Here is an 11774-nt window from a genome sequence, read left to right as displayed (position 1 = left end):
TATTCCACTTCATCAAAGACCTCAGATCTCGACGCTGTACTACTGGTATGAGGGGAACGTATTAGCGGCCTATCTGTTCCTCATCAATCCTTGTTCAGTTACCATTCTTTTGAAGACCAGACTCCAACATAGAAAAGCTGATGGAATTATAGTTGGTGTGAACATAACATTACAAAGCTAGACAATATCGATACACGGCTACCTGATCTTGTGGTACAATGCAAAAAGTCATGGTACAAATCAAAACAACATATACACGTACACGGATCGCATACCAGATCAAACCGAGCCCAGCGCAGATTCCTTGACGCCCCTAGATCCAGCAAAATTCTTACCCCAATTCGTTACCCCCTGGCTCAATCTAGCAGCGACTCTCCCTAATCTCGATGTGCGACGAGGGGGCGGGGCCTTGGGAGGAGCCACGTCCATCTCCATGAAAGATCTCATAGACAACTCTTTGTTCTCCGGATATGGGAACAACTTTGCCGCGCGTTCCTGCAGGCGCGCATTGTTGAGAGCGGTTTCAGCCCGAGGCGCCCTAGAACGATTCTTGTCTGATGCCACATCGGGCATGGGGCTCGAGAAGTGGCGTCCATGTCCAGAAGGACAATCGGGAATACGAATGGCGACGCTGGACTGGTGCTTGCGCTCTCGTAGGAAAGCGGATGGAGGGGGTTTTCGGTCTTCCAAAGCTCCAGAAACCTTTTCTACCCTGCTGGACTTCCGCTGATGCGAACCGTGCGCCTTGAGCCTCGACAAGCTAGATTCAAGCCTGTCGAGTGCCGAAACACGCCTCACCGAGGGAGCTGGTAGAGATGGAAGCGGTGGCGGATTCCTGGTGGGTACATAGGACATGTCTCTGTATAAATCGACCACGACACTAGACGCGTCATGTATGAGCGGCTTCTCCACGTTGAAAATCTGTCCGCGGCGCCTTAGGTTACCATCGGCAGATCTGGCTTTGCGAAGACTGAGTTGTCGGTGGGGAACCGCGTCGCAATCCGGGGGGGTCACTAGAACGACGGGAACGACGGGTACATCCATCGACTTGGCAGCCACCACTTCAACTTGATCTTCACGTATGGAAGCATTACTTCCCGAGACTGAACCAGAAGTCACTGAAGGTTGAGGTGCAACGTCAAGAGGTTCGTCCACACGCTGACAGACACCCGAAGGAGTTCCGTCACCCACGTTGGCACCATCAATGTCCAAAAGAATACTGGGACTCCTGACAAGCGCAGCAGACTGATAAGATGAAGGTAGTTCCAGGCTCTGTGAGATTTCATGGCTATGCTGAGTCAATTGATCCGGCGTATCGAGGCTCGGAGGTGTGGATGCGATTGAAGCAAAGCCTTCCATCGTCGACTTTTCAAGCGGGAGGACCATCTGGCTCACTTCTTGAAGAAGTATGCTGCAAGAAGGCGTGAGATCTGCAAAGCCGTCCTCAACTTCTGCCGCCTCCCATGAGTAGTCGTCATCACTATGGGCGCCTAGAGCCTCATCTTCACCCATCTGCGACTTTGATCGAGACACCTTCACCCTATTGTTTGACCCCCACACCCTTAGAAATTCCCTGACGGCAGTAGTTTCATCCTCTGAGAGGAGGTTGCAGACCTCTGAACGTGAACGTGGGGGTAGGATGTCATGATCCAGCGGAGATGGAGGCAAGGAGGACGAATGTGTCACCGGTAAGTCCTTTGTGAGATAGGTGGGAAATTCATCATGAATGAGGTCATTTGGTCGGAAAGGCTCTCCAAAGTTGCGACAGAAGCGGCGAGACTTGGGAACATCGAGAGGCGTGTACTCTGAACCATGCTCCGATGACACACGGGTCGATGACATTGATGGCAGACTCTCCGTCAAGTGTATTTCGTCTGGAAGAGGCGGACTGGTCTTACCAACCACACAACTGGCTGGAATTTCTGGGAGCTTTTTGTTTCTCATCCCCATCCTGTCTCTCTCTCCAAAGAGATCTAGTCGTTGAGGGCTGCTTCGGGATAAGCAGACCAGCGTGTGGGCGCCGCTACCCGATTTTGAATCTGGTTCATAGAATTCGGAAAGAAATGCAGTTATAGGCGTCACTTCAGGAGATGCAATAGTGGTCGCCGGCGAGTAAGAAAGCTCTGGAGTTACGGGTGATAGCTGTCCTTGGGTGTTAAAACTTTCAGACCAAGACAACGCGCTGCGAAAATACAAGAATATTTTTTAGCGATTGAACACGAGGCCGTCTGGAATACACCAACCTGGAAGTCGACGCAGGAGAGAGAGTCAATGTCGAAGAGACAGGTTGGTCAGACAAGCGCGATGTGTGTGATGTGTCCGAGGGGAAACGAGCGTGGGTGGGGAAGGATGAAGCGCCTTGGCGTCGTGAAACGACGTTGTGGTCGTTTGAAGGAGGTTGGTCATAAGAATACGAACGTGGTACTCGCCGGGAGGGTCTGGAGCAGGCGTTCTCTTGCATTAGTTGAGCAGAATTTGTCGGCGACATGCCAAACGTAAAGCGTTGATATCGATGAGATTGATAGGCGTGTTCAGCTTTAATCGTCGGAATAATTAGAATATCCTAACGCTGTCAGTTGGGGGCGCTCACATAGTCAAGAAAATGCACGAGTAGACTGGTGTAGCACGGGTTTAAACCGGGATTATGAGAGAAGTGTGTTAGGCCGCGGCAGAAGCTTGTATCATGTGTACTGCAGGAAGACTTGAACCTGGAACGTCTGATTTTATTGACGCGCCGAAAGGGGTGATTGGAATGCAAATGCCGTGCAGCCCAATGTCTTCAACGAATCCCGAGCGCAAGTTCCAACGACAAAGGAGGCTGGTTCTCGACGTCTGAACATCGGGGACGTGCTTTATATCAGCGGACCCGCCGCACTGGTTTCGAAAATTATGAATTTGATCTGCATGACCTGCATGAAATCATTCGGAGGTTGAACACTCCCGTTGATCAGTGATCACCACCAAAAAAAAATTATCGCACTGTGCATACAGACTATTGGTCAAGCTAAGGTCCAGTACGAAGATCACTCAGATCACCAAGCGTTGAAATGACCGTCATCCCACGGCCGTTGGCTGATTTAGGCAACGAAAACTGTCCTTGGCACAGCGAACTTCGGTTCAACCCAAATGTCTCCTCCTTCGACTCATTGTGCATACCACTGCAGGTCACCGGTCACCTATGATATCTCTTGCTTAAATACCAAGCACAGATCCAGCTACAACTAGTACTAGGCTCGAATTTTTCTTCAATCCAGTGGGGGGTGCTTACATAAGTGAACGTTCTTACTATATCTAGTCAGCCAATTAAAATCGTTTCTTGTTCCACCGATGCCGTGGCCCCGAGGGTCGGCGTTGTGTCCCGGCCCTTTTACAAGATCATCTCTCATTCGGGCAAAAGCATGGGCATGATTTTCAGAGATACATGATAGAAACTGTGTTGACCCTACATCTAGTATGCCTTCTTGCTTGCTGTAAGCTGTAGGTGAGCACTGTGCTCGTCATAAGGCACTTTTGATACAGGAATCTCGCGCCATAGGTCAGGAGTGAGGAACGCGTAAGTTTTCGTAATCTAGCAGAAATGTGAGCGTAACACAATGAGGAAGCTAGAATACACATACGGCAGCAAAAGTGGCCTTCAAGAAATTGCCCATCGTTGCAGTCGAGCCCTTCGACTGCGTGTAGCAATCCTCGACACCAGCAAGCTGAAGCAGACGCTTTGATGCAGGAGCAGCGACGATACCAGTACCACGAGGAGCAGGGATTAATCGGCACATGACGGAGCCGACCTTTCCGCTGACCTTTGATGGCACAGTGTGGGGCTCACCAAGGGCTGCACCCCAGTAACCTCTTCGCACGGGAATGACGGAGAGTTTGGCGAGGATGATAGCACCTCGAATGGCAGTTGCAACTTCTTTCGCGCACTTCACGCCCAATCCAACATGTCCGTCAGAGTCACCGATGGCAACGAAAGCCTTGAAGCGGGTACGCTGACCGGCACGGGTCTGCTTCTGCACGGGCATAATCTTCATAACCTCATCCTTGAGCTTGGGTAGGAAGAAGTCGACGATCTGGAATTCCTTGACAGGAAGGGAGAAGAGGTAAATCTCCTCCATGGATTTGATTTTGCCGTCCTTAACGAGACGGCCAAGTTTAGTAACAGGGACCCTACAAGACCCAGTGTTATAGGCCGAGCGCAAGTAAAGAGAGGATGAATACATACCACTCCTTCTCCTCATCCTTGCGGCCTCCTCTGCGGGGCCCGCGACGACCTCTGCCTCGGTCGCCCCTTCCGCGTCCGAATCCACCGCGTCCGCGTGCTGCGTCAGCCATTATTTGTATGCGGAAATTTTACTGCGCAGATGATAGTCAGCACTTGAGATCACCGAGAAGCGATCGAAGTCGGGAGACATAAACGCATGAGACCAGCTGAGATACATCCGATAGTATATGGATCCATCCATCCAAAATACGATTATTTGACGTTCCTCGTGCGGAACCATCTGGATACTCAGCTGTGTGCAAGGGCATAGAGTTGAACTCACATCTCGAGGTTCCTCGGTGTTGGGCTCGCTGTCGATGGTGGTGTCTCCACTGTCTGTCTTCCAATGCAGCCGCAAAAGCCCTGCCCTGAAGCGGTAATGGGACCCCAATCACCCCCCTGACACGTTTCCTCCACACCGTTAGGGTAATAATACATTCTCGTCTCAAAAACTACGAGAATGTTATTTTTGTACTGAGACTAGTTCAGTTGTATATTCAGATGTTCGAGATTAGAGGTGACCGGGGGTTGTACAGTGGCAACGCGGTGCTGATGATAAATACAAGCATCTTTCGTCCCACGACCCCAACGTCCTCGCTCCATACAAAGACCAACAGTAAGCGCTCGTTTATTTCATCCAAGCCTCCAGTTAAACTGAAAGGACAGAATTTTTAATCACCCCAGTCAAGTTGGCAGAACATGTCCAATTCATCCATGTCCAATTTTTTGAAACAGCAATTTAGTATTTGCCCCACGTATGCTCTTCATGCTGTTTGGCGCTTGACTTTGACCTGACTATGTTATCCAGCAACGGCTGTCAAGCCGTTGGAGATGGGGCTTTCTCTGCTGACATGACTCCTAGTGTGCTTGCCGTTTGCCACATGCAGGGCACGGACGACATGTACTACTACTCTACTGCGTTCTCTGGCGGACCCGGAGTAAGTCATCGGTGTCATTCATGTTGATTCCCGGCACTGAAACTTTTCCAGTGGCGGGTTTGACATCCCTAATGCTAAATGCCCTCCTGACAGAGGGTCGTCAGACTGTGTGACAGGCAGTCCGGCGTCTTCAATTTCCTCTTCTTCTTTCTCGCATTACTCATCGTCTTCCAACACATCCAATAATTCACTTGTGCATCCGTCTTACTCGCCTTATCAATCTGCGGTTCCGCCTCGCGATATTCCTACCAGAGCATCTTCGCCCTACGACATTGCCACCCCACCCTTGACACCAGATGACGATGAAGATAGTGATGTCACTGGTATAACTACCAAGCATTCCAAGGATGCTTTGGATCTTCTTTTGGCCATCTTTCCTCGTGATGGATTGAGCCTTTTGCCTTATGCTAAGAGCGTCGTCGTCACCGCCCCGAATATGGGCACCTCTTTCGACGGTGTCGTGCTTGATTTCCCTGGAAAGACCAAGACACTTTACGTTGATGGAAAAAATGCCCAGGCGGTGTCCCTTCGCGAAAGGTGCGTTGTTTCGAGAAATCTAATGTCTGTGTTGACATGACTGCCGTAGCATCGTGGCTCTCCTCGATTTAGCCGACGAACAACTCCAGTGCTCAGCTTTAATCATCGCATTCAACAAGGTGTCCGACGGCCTGAGCGAACTCTTACATTCACTCATGTACGTTGGGGCAAGCGTTGTTACTAAACCACCATTCCAGGTTGATCCTGCGTACATCCTCGTCGGTGTGGAGATTTAGTTGGATGGCCAAAGGGAATGTGGACCAACCTCATGTATTAGGAGTGGGCATGACACACGACCAAATTGTTTCTTTATTATTGTATGCAATCAAATGACTCCTTTCTCTCTCTTATCTACGCAAATTTGGGCATAGTTGGCCTGTCAAATGCTATGAGAATTGCCTCGAGGCGCCTGAAGCTTATTATAAAACGTTTGCCCGAACCACTCATAACCAACGTTGTTTCTCCGTTTCGATCAACATAATATGGGATTCCTCGACTTTCTGTTCTCGGTTATCAAAGCATTTTGCGGAGAATCGTCTCCAGCAGAAGGCGAAAGGCCTACTGGCGAGCAGAGACCACCGCGACCACAGCAGCCACAAACACCTCTTACAGGTGCTTGGCCTTCTCAAGCTCAACATGATCGTATACGATACCAAGTAAGTTCTACTGGTCTGCGAGTGGTTCACTTATTGTACAGATCACTAAACCGTTGGTTTGTAGGACCAGAACCAAGCCAATCAACAGAATGAACACTTCACATCCCTCCGCGCTAAAGCGAACCAGGAGGGAGATGCGATGGCTAGATGCTTCCAGCAGAGCCACGAGGCGTATGCACGCCGCGCAGGTGCGCTAGCTAAGGAACTCTCAGAGAAGGGCAAGCAGCACGAACGTACCATGGAAGCCCTGAACGCTGAGGCTAGTGCATGGATATTCCGAGGTATGCTGTGTCACTTTCTGGCTTGGCATCTTACATTGGCCTCTCACAGAGAACAATTCGGTTTGTCGCAATTCTAGTGATGATGAGCTTGGTTGGTTTCTGATCTTTCTATAACGTGAACAGGACAGCAAGCCAGGCGAATTGGATCTACACGGGCTCTACGTCAAGGAAGCCATATCATATTCGGATAAAGCTATCAAGGAGGCTCGACAGCGCGGGGATTCACAAATCCGCCTCATAGTTGGTGCGTGAAATATTGAACATTGGCTGTTGTGCATAACTCATACATCAAGTATACAGGCAAAGGCTTGCACTCGAATGGCCAGGTCGCTAAGATCAAACCGGCCCTAGAGGACTTGATGAGACAGTACGTATGATTTGTTGGACCTCTTTGCCTATTAGCTAAACTATTTGTCATAAGGCACAACCTTCCTGCCGAGGTGGACCCACAGAATGCAGGCGTTCTGATCGTGCAGTTAGCTTGACCATCAACTGCGATACCTTTTTGTGAATACTGAACGGACGCATCTGATTCAATGTACTGCGGGTACATCCGACTGCGATATTGCGCTCGTCTCCAGTTCATCTGCGAAACAAAGGCATGATATTGATGTGTGTATAATTGTGTATTTGTTTTCATGTATACCACTGTGACATAACTTCTGATGCATGCTGCATACACGAGATGGCGCGTTGGTCAGGGTTCCCCATTGTTTGTGCATTATCCTATTTTCGTCGTGGAATCATATGTGGGCGTAGCGCTCAATTCGCTGGATAAAACCCTCAGGTTTAACGATAAGGCCCTTTGATCTGTCTCTGTTCCCACATCATGCAGATCATCCCCTCTCTGCTATCGGTCCTCGAGGCCCTGCTCAAGAGCCCAGCTTGGTTGCTGCGGAAAATACTCAGTTTATTCGTCGGCAAGACCGAGTCCCCGCCACTCCAGGAACCATCTTCGGGTTTATATCCACCATCCGATTCACCATACGAAGGCACTCCCTCGCAGCGGAAGCCATACGACAGATATCGCCAAGTCTCGCCACGGCATCCAGCGGTTGAACCCTACCAGACCCCTTCGCAGCACTCCGACTATCAAACACCTTCGCCGCAATCGCCCTATCGTCCTCGTCGCCAACCGAGCGCACAATATCCTACACAATCCGCCCCTGTCGTACCTCGTGATGTCCTCTCGGTGGTCAAGCCTGTCAGTCACATCCCTCAGGTTGGTCCTAGCATGCTTTATCTGCTGTTTACTCACATCTCCAACACGTAGCGACATCGTGATGTCCCTTCGGTGGTCGAGCCTGTCAGTTATATCCCTCAGGTTGGTCCTAGCATGTTTCATCTACTGTTTACCCACATCTCCAACACGTAGCGACATCGTGATGTCCCTTCGGTGGTCGAGCCTGTCAGTTACATCCCTCAGGTTGGTCCTAGCATGCTTCATCTACTGTTTACCCACCATCTCCAACACGTAGCGACATCGCGATGTCCCTTCGGTGGTCGAGCCTGTCAGTTACATCCCTCAGGTTGGTCCTAGCATGCTTCATCTACTGTTTACCCACCATCTCCAACACGTAGCGACATCGCGATGTCCCTTCGGTGGTCGAGCCTGTCAGTTACATCCCTCAGGTTGGTCCTAGCATGCTTCATCTACTGTTTACTCACATCTCCAACACGTAGCGACATCGTGATGTCCCTTCGGTGGTCGAGCCTGTTAGTTACATCCCTCAGGTTGGTCCTAGCACGCTTCATCTGCTGTTTACTCACTTCTTCGACACGTAGCAACATCGTGATGTCCCTTTGGTGGTCGAGCCTGTCAGCTACATCCCTCAGGTTGGTCCTAGCATTCTACATATCCTGTTTGCTCACCTCTTCGATGCGTAGCAACCACGTCGTCCTTCTGTACCTGAATTAGCTACAAGAGCGCCGGAGGTTACTGTAGCGCCCATAGAGATTGACCCCCACGAAGACCCCGCGTCTCTTCGTCACAAAGCCAGAATTGAGGGAAATCGGATGGGGGAATATTTCAAGCAGAGCAAGGAAGCATTTACTCGCAACGAGCGAAGGCTCGCTAAACAGCTTTCTCTGATGGGTGAGGCGCACAAAGACAACATGGTGCGCTTAGATAAGGAAGCCAGCACGAAAATATTTCAAGGTATGAAAGTGATGAACGGAACGTGCGGGATTCACTAACTTACCTCCAACCTCATGTAGAGAATAATCAAGTTTGTTGTCGTTCTTACCAAGGCGCCGCTGTCTGACGCTTTGTTCCAGAAATGCAAATCCAATACAGTTGATCTCCACGGACTCTATGTCCCAGAAGCCTTGCTCCGCTTCGACGACGCTGTTCAAGAGGTTCGGGACCGTGAAGGATTGTCACTTCGTGTGATCGTAGGTAAGACATAACCGCACATTCCAACTCTAGAAAAAAAGTTTCTCATTTTGCGAAAGGAAAGGGAATTCACTCCGATGGTAAGGGCCCGAAGATCAAACCAGCAATCCAGGATCACGCGAAAAGGTATGGGCTTCGCAATAAGTGTCTCCGTAAGTCGGTTCTCATCGTGAATGTCGTGCAGTTTGGGTCTACCCATTGAAGTCGATCCACTCAATGACGGCTGCCTTGTTGTGAGTCTGGTAACGGAGGCTAATGACCAACTCGGGTAAAGAATGCTTTTTTCTGTGCTGTCCTCCCTCTTTTCATACCCAAGGATGTATGATACTGTACTTGAAGGATAAGTGTCTTGGTGTACTTAGTGTATGATATCGTGTATGATGTAGGCCGGCTTGTTACTACAGTTTACTGGTTCAACGACGTCGTGTATCGATTTAAAAAATTACGGAGGCAAGTGCTAACTCGCCTAGAAGGAACGACTATCTTCCTTTCGAATTCGTCCATGAGTAGGTCTGACCACTAGAGAGTCGAGACTACAAAGTACACTGTTTACGTAAATATTGAGGTAAGTTCAAATCGTTTATCCAGCCAGACTTGTACTATTGGACTAGTCTTACTCTAGGCACCAGGCAGCTGAATTCGCGGGTAGCTGGCTGGCCAGCACACAACATCGAATCTTTAGACGGACCCACTGTGCACCGATGCAGCGAGTGTCCACATTTCACTCTCGAGTGCGCACACTCCTTAGTGCACTGCAGAACTCTCGTTCGTACGCGTCCAGGAGTACCAATCCCTACCCATATCCAACACAAACAAACCCCCAGCCGCACCAAATTTTCCATTTACCGCGAAATGCAAAGCAGGAGGACGTGAAACGGAGATGCACGTATCATCTCATACTACTACTGCACTCGCACGACCTAACGCAAAGCAGATTATGAACTTGTCCGAATTTACCACCCTGACTCGGCTGTCGCTCGTTATTATCCCCCCGAGGTGTCGCAGGCGCGATTTCAAGCTATTTCTCGAGCGTATGACATGCTTCGAGGGAAAACATCTGCTTCAGGCGAACCGGTAGAAGCCACTCACAAAGCGGACCCGATACGATGGTCAGCTAGGTCGCGCCGCCCTCATTTCGACGATACAGCTAGCGATGAACGGTGGAAAGAGAGAGTGATTATGGTTACTGTTTTGCTGGTAAGTGCCTGTTCTTACGTGGACTGTTTCACCCGATCATTCTGTTCTAGACTCTTGCTGCATTTGTTGCACAGACTAGCTGGACTCGCCAGCAGGCTATTGCAGAAATGTCGAGTCACGGACGGACATCCCATTCAAATGTGAAGCCAGGGAATGTCGATGGTGTCCTTGCTGCAGACCATGAAGATGGATCACTGGAAGGCATTAATCACAACCAGGGAGATCTTCGCAGCAAGCGTTGACTATCACACTATCCCCCGCTTCACTCACTCCTCTGATCTATGGCCGTCGTCATGGTGTACGACGGGTTCCCGTGAAAGTGTATTGGTTGTCGACAGGCGGCATTGGACATGCCCACCCAAATAATCTTCCATCCCCATGAGGAGCCGGGCGGGGTAGTATATTGATTCATTGGTGCCGCCAAGCTATTGATTAGGGTTGAGTAAGTAGTCAGTGGGCGATAGGAATGAAGATAAACTTCAGGCTGCATAGACCTCGAAAACATCACTACGTATCCGTTAACATGTAAGGGATGGAAGCATCGTGGTGTGGGAAGTTCTGACGAAAGAAAGTGTGCCAGTCTCGTCCAGGGACATCAGGGTGATTGTTTCGAGGGTCACATTTGCACCAGACGGCGAGTACATCACGGTACACTTGTGCTGGAGGGCGATGAGTGAAACACTGCTAACTTGTCGTGCTCTGCAGATGGAAGAAAACTAACACTGCAGGTACCAGCAAATAAATCATCATCTGGAAAGCAGCAAGCGGAGAATTCAAGTTGAAAACAGCCGCTCGGGCAAGCGAATCGGATTTAGGTCAGTGCAAACTTGTAAGGACATTGGAATCTCATAGTATGCTACCACCAGATTCGGTGTTTGGCGCGCATGGAATTCATTCACTTGCTTCCAATGGCACTGCATTCGCCACCGCATGATGTCACTGAGCGACAAGACACTCTGACCACGTTTGAACCCACTGGCAAATCGCCCGAACACCGATGCCGCGTCTTTCTGAGGACATCTAGCCAGCTCATTGCAACTCGCTGTGAGGAAATTCGAACTCGTTCTCATATAGACAGTGCGCTCGGAGCGAGTCAGAGAAGGAGTCTTAGCAGGTGTGCAATTTCTCCTGTCAAAAGTTACTTATGTGGGTTGACCTGCACTATATTATGTCACACTTGTCTATTGCACTTGCCCTGGCAATTTCATTCCTCCAGAAGAACATCCCAAGCTTAAAGCGTCGACCAGAACGCACTGGACTCCCGTATGGGTTCTTCGATGTGTTACAGCACTATGTTTCCAGTTAATACGCGCTCACCACCTTGGCACAACAACCGCACCACTCTCACCACTAGCTATAGCCTCGCAGCATCGTGCAGAAGGCTCCCGCATCAAAAATCATGGCCTGTCTCTTGTTTCGCTCCCACGATCCTCAGGATCGCGCTTCCCGCCCCGCAGGGTTTCAATTATGGACGTCTTTGCAACCCGAGGTCAATATGTATGCTTTTCCGAG

At 49.9% G+C, this 11774-nt stretch overlaps 7 protein-coding genes across 7 annotated transcripts; 5 read left to right on the top strand and 2 right to left on the bottom strand.

The window, feature by feature from the left end:
• Positions 1–279: 279 nt before the first annotated feature.
• Positions 280–2488, bottom strand: EDB91DRAFT_1078348 (uncharacterized protein; the record flags this gene model as incomplete). Its single annotated transcript, XM_041315011.1, has 2 exons — positions 280–2182; positions 2244–2488. 2 exons carry the CDS (start codon positions 2486–2488, stop codon positions 280–282), a joined length of 2148 nt encoding a protein of 715 aa, XP_041182313.1.
• Positions 2489–3145: 657 nt separating this feature from the next.
• On the bottom strand, positions 3146–4673 carry EDB91DRAFT_1106303 (ribosomal protein S5, N-terminal domain-containing protein). The gene is made up of 4 exons (XM_041317469.1): positions 4542–4673; positions 4220–4350; positions 3618–4164; positions 3146–3568 (listed from the first exon to the last, which is right to left on the bottom strand). The coding sequence occupies exons 2-4, from the start codon at positions 4327–4329 to the stop codon at positions 3449–3451; spliced, it is 777 nt and encodes a 258-aa protein (XP_041182312.1). The 5' UTR covers positions 4330–4350; positions 4542–4673; the 3' UTR covers positions 3146–3448.
• A 114-nt stretch (positions 4674–4787) lies between these two features.
• Positions 4788–6159, top strand: EDB91DRAFT_1216879 (ornithine decarboxylase antizyme-domain-containing protein). The gene is made up of 5 exons (XM_041320839.1): positions 4788–4874; positions 4925–5013; positions 5067–5207; positions 5248–5733; positions 5783–6159. The coding sequence occupies exons 2-5, from the start codon at positions 4958–4960 to the stop codon at positions 5967–5969; spliced, it is 870 nt and encodes a 289-aa protein (XP_041182311.1). The 5' UTR covers positions 4788–4874; positions 4925–4957; the 3' UTR covers positions 5970–6159.
• Positions 6093–7327, top strand: EDB91DRAFT_614614 (DUF1771-domain-containing protein). Its single transcript, XM_041327889.1, has 6 exons — positions 6093–6389; positions 6454–6670; positions 6720–6730; positions 6794–6914; positions 6971–7037; positions 7092–7327. The coding sequence occupies exons 1-6, from the start codon at positions 6216–6218 to the stop codon at positions 7153–7155; spliced, it is 654 nt and encodes a 217-aa protein (XP_041182310.1). The 5' UTR covers positions 6093–6215; the 3' UTR covers positions 7156–7327.
• On the top strand, positions 7107–8596 carry EDB91DRAFT_615066 (uncharacterized protein). Its single transcript, XM_041327891.1, has 8 exons — positions 7107–7419; positions 7471–7892; positions 7944–7994; positions 8046–8096; positions 8149–8199; positions 8252–8302; positions 8354–8506; positions 8558–8596. Exons 1-7 carry the CDS (start codon positions 7356–7358, stop codon positions 8453–8455), a joined length of 792 nt encoding a protein of 263 aa, XP_041182309.1. The 5' UTR covers positions 7107–7355; the 3' UTR covers positions 8456–8506; positions 8558–8596.
• Positions 8549–9556, top strand: EDB91DRAFT_615110 (uncharacterized protein). Its single transcript, XM_041327892.1, has 6 exons — positions 8549–8828; positions 8888–8898; positions 8948–9068; positions 9125–9191; positions 9250–9298; positions 9359–9556. Exons 1-6 carry the CDS (start codon positions 8687–8689, stop codon positions 9407–9409), a joined length of 441 nt encoding a protein of 146 aa, XP_041182308.1. The 5' UTR covers positions 8549–8686; the 3' UTR covers positions 9410–9556.
• A 5-nt stretch (positions 9557–9561) lies between these two features.
• Positions 9562–10790, top strand: EDB91DRAFT_1106291 (uncharacterized protein). Its single transcript, XM_041317468.1, has 3 exons — positions 9562–9947; positions 10000–10262; positions 10313–10790. The coding sequence occupies exons 1-3, from the start codon at positions 9767–9769 to the stop codon at positions 10502–10504; spliced, it is 636 nt and encodes a 211-aa protein (XP_041182307.1). The 5' UTR covers positions 9562–9766; the 3' UTR covers positions 10505–10790.
• Positions 10791–11774: the final 984 nt, after the last annotated feature.

Source organism: Suillus paluster, assembly GCF_016628075.1.
Source record: "Suillus paluster strain FC165 chromosome Unknown EDB91scaffold_5, whole genome shotgun sequence".
Lineage (NCBI taxonomy): Eukaryota > Fungi > Basidiomycota > Agaricomycetes > Boletales > Suillaceae > Suillus > Suillus paluster.
Note: the sequence above shows the minus strand (reverse complement) of the source record. Positions and strands in the feature narration are given on the sequence as shown.